Source organism: Alosa sapidissima, chromosome 8 (assembly GCF_018492685.1).
Source record: "Alosa sapidissima isolate fAloSap1 chromosome 8, fAloSap1.pri, whole genome shotgun sequence".
Taxonomy (NCBI): Eukaryota; Metazoa; Chordata; class Actinopteri; order Clupeiformes; family Clupeidae; genus Alosa; species Alosa sapidissima.
Window position 1 is genome coordinate 6,388,668 of NC_055964.1, and position 12,450 is coordinate 6,401,117.

Genomic DNA, 12,450 nt, shown 5'->3' on the forward strand with positions numbered 1-12,450 from the left:
GCCTGTTTGCCCTCCAAAAAATAAGAGTCAGGATAATGGACAATTAGCTAGATTTATTCTTTCTTTTTGCCTTTCCCAGTAATAAGGCTCAGGAACCATTTCCTGTTCCAGTGGAAGATCTTTATGTCCTCAGCATTTGAACAGAATTCAGGCTGGAGCCCAGTGTAAGGAGAAAGGAGGGGAAAGAGAGGTATTTTGTACTTTCTGGGAGCAGTTTTTAAAATGTGACACTACAAATTAATATTGACATCAAACAGGGTGCCGGATTCAATTTCAAACTTTCATATATTCCAATAATAAGGTAAAATTGCCTGTATTTTTCATTATTCATATTCTGACCGATACAAACTAAACTTGCTCACCTGTGACTCTTCCACAGTATATTTCCCAAACAACCTAATTGTGTTTCTCAGGGGTGTCAGCAGAGGAGAGAGTATGCTGTCCCTGAGCCTCCATGCTGTTCTCAGTGCACATGATTGGCTTAGGCAGGGTTCAGTGAAGAGTCACACTGCTTCACAGACCAGATGATGTCCACTGGGGGTGTAAGACAGCTAATTACACCTCTGTAAACACAACACGGAGGAAATGAGATGGTCGAAAATGAATCACTGATAGCATCTACTTGTGTCAAGTCAAGGAAATAATCCAGAAGGATCTGATTTGTAAGGCTCACTGCACAAAGGATCAGAGCTGGTGTGTTTTTCCTTGACCATTGGGGCGAACACATAGCACAGAAAACCAAGTGTAATTGATCATCTAAGTCTGCAGCGTGTTCTACCTGTCCTAATGAAAGGTATCTACACTGAAGAACTGCATCCTTGACATTTCTATGATGAGGTTAGTATTTTTGTGTAATAGTTACAAGCCTTTACAAATGTAAAACTATTCTGTTGTGGTGATAAAAAAGTTCCCTCTAAACAGATGAGTATACTATAGCCTAAGTGAAAATTCTTGATGATTAACAACAAGTATCTATTATTATGAAAGCTCTTAAAATACAATGTTTTATTAACTGAAATGTTAACTAAATGTATGGGTTTGTCTCTACTATAAATAATTAGAATTGCAGATAATGAACAAGACATCTGGTAAACATAATTTATTTAACTTTGCAAAACTGTTTACTAAATCTCATATCAATGTCTTCATCAAGCGATTTTATATCACACTCCCTCGCAGACTACAATCCCATAATGCAAATGGTGCTGTTGGGCACTGAGGTGTTTCGAATGGCAGGGGGAGCCAGGTTTTAAATTCGGTGATGTAAGTAGTCTCTGAGCGATGGTAGTAGGAGGTTTCCTTGAGCCCGGAATCTCATTTGTTTCTTCTCCACTTTTGGGGAGGTCGATGGTACGCGCTACAACTCGCCCCGTGATAGTGAAGACTAAAGGCGACTTAAATTAAAATCTAATCTTTGTTGTGGTATCAACATTTCCAATCGTTTTTCAGCCTTTTCCTATAGTTTTAACCCTGAGAACTACTAAATGGAACATACGTTTTAAATGGATTTATGAACCGAACCGAAGGACTGGTCACTAAAGTTGCTGCTATCGGATAAACCTTCTCCAGAACAGAAAAAAAGGGAATTAGGAGGAACTTCTGTATTTCTCTCTCAAGGTAATAGCCTACTTTGATGTTTACCATTGAGTTACAGATATGCACTTGTGTGATATATTTAAATACACGCGTTTTGGTTATACAGATCGTTTTGATCAAACTAACTTTCAGAGCCCATGCATGCTTGGTGGTGCTCGTTTCGCGACTGTTTTCCCTTGTGTGTGTGATTGCACGTAGTGAACAGATTTGTAACTTTGACTACGTGTTTCTTTGAGACTTTGAGGACGGAGGAGACCGTGCTTACCGCCTGTATATAGCCCATTCCTTCATCTCTATTGCGTCTACCAACAAGCGGATGCTAGGATTCATGTTTGTATTGATGGACAGCCGTTCTCTCCGGAGACGTGTGATAACCTGAGTAGGTTGAATTCCGGTTGAGATAACCATTGCCTAGAGCATTTCAAGTGGTCTCCATCAACTTTTGGCGGTGTGCTGCGCGGACGTTTTTCGACTCTCGCGTTTTGCAGTTCGTTACATTTAGCTTTAATTGGAATATTTCACAGAGGCAAATTCATTTGTAAAATGCAATGTCCCTACTCAGCTGCGCATTCAGAGATGCCCAATTGGCCAAGGGCCAGTGGCTAAACTGTTTTATTTAATAACTTTTGCCAATGATACATTTGACTGTTCATCTTACGAATTGAATAGCATCACTTCATGTTTTCCGATTATTCTTTTCCTTAGTCCACATGGCCCCATGGCCCCCTCCCGACGCAGTTCAACCATTTCAGTGCTTGTAGGAGAACAATTGAACTGGGGTCGCGGTCATTTGCATGTTAAATACGAAAACAGAGGGTGAGATTGCCGGGTTATGCAATTCATTTCACACATTAAGCCTACAATCTTTGTCATGTGAGGTTTTTCATTTGGAAATGTATTTTGTCATCAGGTCTAAGTGTCCACACCCGTATGCCCCTATGTCTTAAAAGGATGCCTAGCCTATTGCCAAGATTCATCCTATGCCAGAAATTATGTTTTGACGTGAAATGGCTGCTAATGTTAAAGGTCTATCTACTGGCGTTTGTCTTAAGAAATTCTTCACATTGTACTTCAACCAGATTGTAGGCTACCACTGTTAATGTTTCTTCCAAATTGAGGGCTCTAATGTGCACACTTTGCCTCACTCATTCACTGTTTGCTGTTTGATGGCAGTGCTGGTAATGTATCCAAAGTTGTATTAACATAAATGCAATAATGGAAAATTGCCCTGATGACTACCTGCAATACTCTCTGTGTGTCAGCAAATGATTGTGTTTTGTGCTTGTCATTTTGCAATTGGACAGCCATTGGAGTCCTGGAGCATATCATTGTTTCCTCTAATGGGGCATCACATTTGAGCTTTCCTTTATATCAAATTGCTTTTTTATTTTTGATTTGATGGTTTTTACAATATGCCCCCCCCCCATACTCATTTTGGTTAAATTTGATATAAATCTGTAAAACATGCTTTTTTGTTTGCATGCATATGCATTTTTAGGTATTTTTTGTTGTTGCTTTTATTTAATTTTTGCTTAGAGCCAGATTTGCCAGATGTTATTTTATTTTAGTCCAGTAGTTGAGGTGTTTATCTGTCAACTGGATTAAAATATGCCATACCAGTTACAGCTATCGATGTTTGGAGAGGAATATATTTGAAGGTCTTAATCACAAGTTTGTGTTTGTGGACCCTCTTATGCAGTGTTGAGTGTATTGCACTGGAATGACAATGATGGATGAATACAGTGTATGTACTAACTGCATATGCTGGTAGCCATTGTTTACATCTCGTGTGTGAAGGTGTTATGCTCTTCTTTCTTTGCATGATGCTGGTCAGTGCATTAAGATCCCTTGTTGCACATTGTATGGCTTGACATACACTGTGTATGTATATCAAGGGTATTTTGTTCATACTTGTACATAGTTTGGGAAGGTAGTACTACCAAGGCTTTCCCTCAATAGAACTGGCATCAGGTGGAGAAATAGTGATCTGCAGCACCCACACTGTCTGTAGTCATGGCGTTTACATGCCAGGGTGTAGAAAAATGTGTGATGGAAGCATCAATTACTGATGACTGAAAATGATTGGGAGGAGGAGGGCAGTGTTTGTTTGAGCAGATCTGTGCTCCCATTGGGAACAGTTCCGGAAGGAGGTTCTCATTTTAGAGCAAGGAATGGTGGAGTGGAATTTTGTTCTGCCCTCTAATTTATGGGTTAGAGTTGCCACAGGAAAGTCGCTTAAGTCGTGTTAATAACAGTTTTCCGAAAAGGCTTTTCCTGAAACTTGAAAAGCAAGGAGGAAGTTGCAAGACACAAAAATGGCAACAACAGTTCAATGCTAAAATAAAGCTTGTGACAGTACAAATTATGGCTGAAAGAATAGGCATGTCATTAAAACCGCTCCATACTTGCATAATGCCCTCTGGATTGTAGTGGTCTCCAGATCCTTCTTTATTTACCTGCCAGATGGATTAGGCCTATACTTCCAAAAGTCATGTTACCTTTGCTCTCTGTTGATGATGAGTAAATGGATGTATTATCTTCCGTTTTGTGTTCCCACTCACACATTTGAGCTGTCTTGGAAGAGAGCAGTCATGTTTGTTTATAGCAGTGCACCAAAGTATTTAAAAAGCTGAGTTCTGTGTCTAGAAAGTGGCTTGAGCTCTTAGAGACAACACTGTTGTGTGTAATCCTAAAAATCCCAGAAAGCCCTTTTAAAGAGAAAATAAAAGAAGTAGGTTTTGGAGCCACAGTGTGCAGACCACCCTCCTCCTTTTACCAGTAGAATGTCTGACACCTGACAAGTTTGGGTGGGACCTTTTTCCTTTTTCTAAATCCTAAAAATCCCTCACAGCCCTTGAGCCTGAGCCCCTTTCAGAAGTAAGGTGAAAGTGTGTGTGAGGGGTGCAGAGGAGCAGGCCCAGTCTACCTCGCACCTCTCCTAATAGGGACCCCTGCGGAGCTGCAGTCTCTGGGCTCCCCGCGAGGCAGACAGGCCCCCAGGAGGGGAGGAACCACCAGGGTCAGACCTGCTGTCTCTCTGAAACAAATGCCCACAGCTCAGGAATGCTACGCATGGTCGACTGCGGATGGTAATTAAGGGGCCGGCCCTGGTGCTTACTCTCCTCGGAACATCAGGGGGGTTGGGGTGGGGTGGGGGGAGGGGTGCGAAAAAACATCACACACGCAGGGCTGGCGATCGTTGGCGACTGTCATGGCAATATTTATAGCATCATAATGCATCATCATGTAAATACTTGAAATCAACATTTTGAGCAGTCAAATGGAAATTCACCCAAGTTTTGATTTGAGCTTCTGATTTTATACGTGACCTCTTTCGCCAACAAACTTTGATTATTGTTTTTATTTTGCCCCAAAAGACTAGAGACTTCATGAAGCATATTAAAGCAGACATTTTAGAATTAGGTCAAGAGAGAGATTCTGCTTTTTCCCTACACCAAAACGGCCACTCAGCTATTAAGAAATGAATGGAAAACTCAAGTTAAAAATGGAAAAAGAAGCAAGGAAAAAGATTTCTTTCTTTGCGTCAGGGAGGTTGTGACCATAAGAGGAATGTTCCTGGCTGTGTGTTTATTCTCCTGTCCGCACGACTAATCTGTTGTTTGGAGAACGATAATGGGAGCGCCACAGTGCTATAATGTCAGCTCTTCCGAGACACTTAAGGGAGACTAACTGTTTTAATATGAGACATGCAAATGCCTGGACATGGTATCTGATATGTAATGCAGACACTGTGAGATACTTCAAAGCAAAAATGCAGGCCAGTTGTTAGGTAAACATGAAGCAGATGCATTTGGCCAAGATAAACTGTCAATGTTTATCTTGTTGGACTGAAACTGGAGCCTGTTTCTTTTCTTAAAAAGATGGATATCTCCCTTTCAGTAGTGGCACTATCTCCACTACTGTTCATTGGTACATGATCAATAGAGTTTTAGGCAGCATTCTGTTGTCTCGAGTTTTGTCTTGTATGAGATGCTTTCAGTGTTTGTGATGGCTTGATATTTAAAGCCAGTAGAAATTCACAGGATTCTGGTTTTCTAGTGAGTTGCTACTCAGTTACAGTTGCTTAAGGACATCATTAGGAAGAAAATGAAACCAGTCTGAAATGTTTCAACTTGTTTTTTTCCCCTTTTTTCGCTTTTTGATTCTTTTTTTTTTCATAAATAAACACTTGTGCCCTGTAGCTTTTGGAGGAAGTCAAGTTTGCACTTGTTGTGGAACCTCAGGTGTTTTGTTGGTGGTGTGTGTGTGTGTGTGTGTGTGTGTGTGCGTGTGTGTGTGTTGGCCAGGGTTGTGATGTGGAACTGATCCCGTAGGAAGGAGAACCCCAGAGGGGCCCTGGGGTAAAGTTAGTGAAAAGATCCCAAGCTCCAAGTCTCTGGTCGACAACTGTTTAGCTGTGTGTGACACAGCACTGCTACCCTCCTGCTTAGCACTGCGCTTATGCTGCTAATTGTCAAGCTGGGTCCCTGCAGACACCGCTAATGAAAAGACCTGAAACGCATGCCTCCAAGAGCTCTCTCAATTGGCACTTCCTGTCTGCTTAGTGCAAGGCTGAATAGAGAGCCATTTAAATGCCCCATATGAAGCTTTCGTTATTGTTGGTCCACGTTAGTATAGGGTAGGCAGAATGGAGGGGAAAAAATCATAGTTTTCGCCTCAAAAAAGTTAATTGAAAGCATTTGTGTAAGTTGCGAGTTCTTACCAAAAACAAATTTCTCCAGCCTCTTCCACACGTCAAGGTTACACAACTGTAGTGATTTTTTTTCATTTTTTATGCATTTGTAACAAACATGCATTTGTACGAGTTGCAAAAGCCCCAAGGAGGTTGTCGCTGTAGTGATGCGCACCGAAGAGGGTGTTATTGGCGGCGGACCTGCCTCGCGCATTGCGGTCACCAGGTCCTCCGGGGAGCACAGTTGGGGCTGGCCAGGCCTGCGCTGCTGAGCGCTCTTGAAGACCTCCGGCTGTCTGGCAGATGACCCGCACCGGGGCTGGAGCTGGAGCCCAGCCAGGCACTGGGGTGCGTCACTGCTTACGGGGCCCAGAGCCGGGGGCCGGGCTGCTGACAGGCTGGATCCTCACGGGCCTTACGGTGACTCAGCTGCTGCAGCCTTCCCTTTTGCTGGCTGGCTCTCCTCGATGGAGAGTGAAATAGTGTAAAGACCCCCCCCCCCCCCAACACACACACATGCACACACACACACACCTCCTTTGTGTGTGTGTGTGTGTGTGTGTGGGGGGGGGGGGGGGGTTGGTGGTTCTTGTTTCAATGGAATGCACTGGTGGAAGTTTCTATTCGTGTCAGGCCAAACTCTGTTGCTTCTGAGACACAGCTGGTGTATGGTAAATGCAAAGGTATTTTAGGGATTCTGACTTTTCTTCCCAGTATGAGGGTCGTGACTCAACGAATAGCGTAGTGGTTAGTCAACCTCATGAGGCATTAAAGGTCTGATTTGTGGTTTTCATATCAGCATATTAGGGATGTGCATCTCTATAAGACAATCTGATACATGTCTGGGTCCATGGGCCTCAATGCGATTCAGGGACAATTTATTTGAATGGGTAACAAGTCAGTGCGATTTAATGCAATCTAATTACATTTGTGTAATGTTGGAATTCATATGATGATGTTCTTTGACAAACAGAACCCCCCTGTGACAATTTGGTGAGGACATCTTGACAGCCAGAGAGACAAATGGTGGCAAAAGGTCATGTTTGGGGCTCAAACCAACCGCGAGGTGATGAATCTGTGGGGAGTCTGTGCTGGTGTTTGTGTTTGTTAATGGGCAGGACAAGCAATGGGACACTTCCTCTAGCGAGGTGTCATATAGATGCCTCTAGCTGGACTGGGCTGGGTTGTCCTGGCTGACTGACAAGACATCGAGTTCATTCCTTCTCTCCTCGGAGCCTTTTGAGAGGCCAGGTGTTAATTGCATCAGGCAGGTGCCAGTGCATGATTGAGCGAGCAGGTCTATGTGTCAGAGGTGACTCACCCGGGCCCTCGGCCAGTCCATTCCACACGGCGCTTCTTCCGATTTCTCACCCCCGCCCCCATAGTATCCCCCTGACACAGTTGTGACCACTCAGTTAGCGAACAGTGTGACTCAAACGGAATGCATAACGTCCCTACCAAAGCCGATGACTAATAGCTTCTTGTAATCTTTCACAAAGTCATGGAAGAATCAATGCAAGGAGGTTGATGGATGTACCTCCTTAGAATCTACTCACACTGGACTCACTGAGCCTTGAGCAAGGTTCATTCATGTGGCTCTGCCTTTTAACAGAACACCTTCAGGAGTAAATCTCTTTTCTCATCCTCCCTGGCCTTAGATCAGAAGAGCAACAACAACAAAAAAGTGAGCCGGTGTATTTTCAGGATGGATATCTTTTAATTATGGTGAAGCAACAGATATGCCTTTTGGCTGTAGGAAACTCTAGACTGCTGTGAAAGTGATCCCTATATTATCCTGCATTTTCTGACTGTTTTCCCCACTCCCTTTCTCAAGCCTTTCATTTGCGGGCGTCGTTTGACTGGGTCAACAGTTTCTATCTCTGCAGCGGAAGTCTAACAGCCTACATTGTTATATATTCTCTCTCTCTCAGCAGTTTGAGGAATTATTTTTGTGTGCATTTTGTAGACAGCCGTTGTATTTTAGATGTCAAGCACTTACGTGTAATTATTTTAATGACAATTGCGCATATTGAAACAAGAAACAAGCTTAAGTCCAATGTCGCTCCTTTCTTAATACTCTCCTGTTGGGTCTTACATAAGATATTTGGTCTCTCCAAGTATAGGCCTACTTTATGTAACATCTGCTACTATGAATAATATTAATATGATTGTTTAATGAAAATCATTATTAATCTTGCTCCCACACAGTTCAAAGCATTTTATCTTTTTGTTTCCTGAACACATGTAAATGGCTGTTTGGTAGGCCTTTGTGGGGCTATCAACTCAATCAAACGTGCGTCCTGTTTTTGCTCTTATCACTCAGTGAATGTCAACAGATGAAATGGCGAGCCTTGAATCCTATTGGCTAGAGTACATGCTGTCCATGTTAGCTAATCATATAGCAACGCCTGGTGTTTTAGCTGTGTGCAACCGGCATTCGGCCTTTGTGTTAGGCAATAAAGACTACTCAATTGGAGTCCTCTGGCATAAGATTATGAGGGTAACAGACTTAGAGGTTTGTATCTAGCAGTGACACCAGCCTGGTACATTTGACTTGACATGTCATGTGGTCATTAAGTTCAGCCACTGTTAGCTGATAATCGTATTTGTTCTAAAACTGGTCAGTCTCAGCTCAGTGTTAGTTCTGGGTGATGTTCTTCTGAACCTAATTTCACACTGGGTCTGCCGCTAATTTAGGATGTCCCAAAAGTGTCCTCCCGTAGACACGCCAACCACGTCTCAGCCATGGGTTTAGGAGGGACGTCGCTATAACACTGTCATTATGGCGCTAAACAAAGCAACATGGCATGTCGAGTTTACCCGTTTACATGCATCATACGTCAGACGAGCTAATTTAATTGCAACTTCCTCATGTCTCTCTCTTGTCTGTGTGTTTGGTGTAGGTCCGCCAACACGCGCATGGTCCAGAGTTGATGCCCCTGCTGCCCAGATGGATCTCTCCATCCAGAGCGTTCCCCAGCTGTGAAGCCCACGGCAGGATGAGGATGACTGGGAGCTTGCCACCACCACTGCTGCTGCTGTTGCTGTTCTGGACTCTGGCGGCTCTGGTGTTGCAAACTCAGGCTAGACCTGCGATCACTGAAGAAGGTACTTTACAATCTTGCAAACTTTAGCCTTTTGACCCCATTTACCCCTGATTAAATAGCTTTATACAGTGTTCCAAAATCTCTTTGTAATAATAATTATAAGGTTACGTTGTTATGGAGTTATTTTGTTGTTACTTTGATCAACAGTACTTGCATGACCACTTTGCAAAGGTAACATTTCAAGGTTGAGCATGTACTGTCTATCACTGTGTGTAGTCATTATAAGCATATGAGATTTTCACAGACTTTGTAAGGCATTGTTCTTCTGGTTATTTCTAATTGTAGCGATACTAATCCTCTGAAGTAATGTAATTCAGAAGTCTAACCAGGGAGTGGCATAAACCCAGTGAAGCGAAGTGAAAAGAGAAAGGGGGGGGGGGGGGCAGTAAAAAAGCTCCAGTGAAACTAAATCTGGAAAAATGTCTCCTGGCAAAATTCCAGTGATGCTATTGCTGCCACCTCTTCCCTGCCTGGAAGGCCACGTTTGGGTGTTTCCACGTTTTGAAATGTCAGACGTGTGCTGTGCCACCCACGTGTACAATAAACCAGGGGCATTATAATTATACAGCGTTTAAATAGTGGGGTCTTTTTGTCTCTTCCTCTCTCTTTTATGGTGACTCCTTCAAACAAATTAAAAAGGGTGATATTTATACTTCCTGGGAATAGATTGGGGATGAAATGACTCCCATGTGTAGCCTTAGACCGTGTAAATACCTTCTTAGCTTCTCCTCCTGTGCTCTTCTTTTTGAAATGAAAAAGGTATCTGTTGTGAAAGGGTTAACTGTTTGGGGGCATAAATGAAGTGCTTGAGAAAAGAAACACACAGCCAAGAGATCCTCACCCTGTGACTGTCTTCAGATATCATGTTTCTGGGAAAGAAAAAGACTTTCTCTCGTTCCTCCTCTCTCTCCCTCTCCCGTTCTCCCCTGTCTCTCTCTCCCTTCAAGTGAGTGACTTTCAGTATAGACAAACCTGAATGACAGACCTCCCCCCAAACAAACAAAAAAAAACCCTTCCCTCTCCTCCCCTGCTGCTCTGTCACCAAATGGTCACTTCCTGTGCGTGACCTGGCGTCCACCCCGCTCTCTCTCGGCCCTCTGACACATGGGCTGTTTGGCAAGGCTCAGCTCTGCGCCGCCCCAGAGGCCTCCTGCCGCTCCACCGACAGGCTCAGCTGTCAAGAGCTCGTAAACTCGGACAGGCGTCAGAGAGTGTTTATTTCCCCCTCCTCTTCTCCTTCTTTTCAGAGGATCGCAGGCAAGAGTGTGGCTCACCGTGTCACGCAGATGTCACGTGACTTTAACAGTTGTTTGTCTCCTATCCTGAGTGTCTACTGATTTGAAGTTAGGTGTACTTATTGAATGTATTGAATTGGAGGACTATTTTGTTGACCTTTTGAAAGGTTAACAGCAGATAAGGTGGAGGAGTGGCGACTGGGGGAGTGTGTGTGTGTGAGGGGGTTGTTGGCAGGGGGGGGGGGGGTGCTTCAGGTAGTTGTTGTCTTAAGGAGGTGACCTCAGGCTATAGACGGAGTTGAATAGGCTCTCTGCAAAAGAAGTCATCTAGAGGTGGGGCCCCAGGGAATAGTGTTTCCCAGCGCATTCCTTTCACTCTGGATTTCACTTCCTGTCCAAAGGCACAGGTCTGTGTCAGCCAGGCCTATGTGAGGGGGACATTTTAAAAGAAAGAAATACACACACTTCCCATATGGAGCCTGTTTGCACTTGTTGTTCCCATGTTCTGTTTACAAGCCTTAATATAAGTAAGAGGGCCATACAAGGATAGAACAACTGAGCTGCACTGCAGCAGTGCTTTGGCTCATAGCTCTATCCTCAGCTGCCTCTCTCAACAAACTGATTGAAAACATGAGCATTCTTTGCGTGGGCTCATTAACCAACTTGTTTTTGTTTATTTCCCTAGCACCCTTTGTCTCTAATGTAACACATGTGTTGAAATCGTAACGTCTGCCTCGCCCCCCCCCCCCCCCCAAAACCCCTCTGTTTATTTACGGAAAACTCTTTGCCCCGGACTGCTGGATTTTGTGCACAAGCTGTCCTTGCTCTGTCCTTGGGAAGATGGAAAAGTATTCTGTGCCAGGGCAGGGGACTGCTGTCGTATAGCTGCCGTGCTGGTGGTGGCTAGCAGCAGCAATGGCTACAGCAGAGCCAGGTTGCAGCCCATAGAGAACAATGGAGATGATTCACTGACAGCTGCTGATCTCACCCCCCTGGTGTATATTGTGTTTAGAGAGAAAAGTCGGGAGGGCTGTGAACAAACACCGTCAGCATTCAGAAGGAGAGGTGGGGGTTGGGGGGCCGTGGTGGACACTGCCTGTAACGAGGGTCAGCCTGTAGATGGGTGAATCATGTGGTTGTATTCATTACCACACGCACGCGCACACGCATGCGCACGCGCACACGCACACACACACGCACACGCACATACACATACTTGCAGTTGGTTATTTTGTTTCCTTAGCAATGCCATCTTGCATGAGGATGGATAGATGGATAGATGGATGAGTGGATAGATGGATGGGTGGATAGATGGATGGGTGGATAGATGGATGAGTGGATAGATGGATGGGTGGATAGATGGATTGGTCGGTAGATGGATGGATGGATGGGTAGTGCAACATGTAGGGAAGCATCATAGAACCTCAACTCTGGCTTTGCAAGTTTGCCTCCCTCCAATCAGTAGGATCTAGGTGTGGTCTTCCTGCAAACTTTTATATGTTTATACTTTTATATGTTTGTAGTACTGCTATGCCAAATCCCTCTGTCATTCTCTCTCTCTCTCTCTCTCTCTCTCTCTCTCTCTCTCTCTCTCTCTCTCTCTCTCTCTCTCACACTCTCTCTCACTCAACCATCAATTCAGGTCAGGAAATCCCAGCAGTCATTCTCGCACTGTATTGCTTCCTTTCTTGACGCCGGCCCCACAGTACTCCGTGGCGCCGGTCATTGCAGTGGAAAGGCCCCTGATGCGGCTGTGGCTCACTTGCTGTTTCCTGAGCTCTCTCTTCCTTTTTAGTCCAAAAAACAGCCTTGATCGCGT

At 44.2% G+C, this 12,450-nt stretch overlaps 1 protein-coding gene across 6 annotated transcripts in view; it reads left to right on the forward strand.

The window, feature by feature from the left end:
* The first annotated feature begins 661 nt into the window (after positions 1–661).
* The window catches only part of LOC121715218 (fibroblast growth factor receptor 1-A-like), a 32,914-nt gene continuing 21,125 nt past the window's right edge, over positions 662–12,450 (forward strand). For 4 of the 6 annotated variants that reach the window (XM_042100675.1, XM_042100676.1, XM_042100678.1 and 1 more), the window contains exons 1-2: positions 1,298–1,617; positions 9,193–9,397. In XM_042100675.1, coding sequence (XP_041956609.1) covers positions 9,223–9,397 — 175 coding nt within the window. In that variant the 5' untranslated portion in view covers positions 1,298–1,617; positions 9,193–9,222. Of the gene's footprint in view, positions 838–1,297; positions 1,618–9,192; positions 9,398–12,450 lie in introns of those variants that run through there. The other 2 variants (XM_042100677.1, XM_042100679.1) reach the window with 2 other exon arrangements.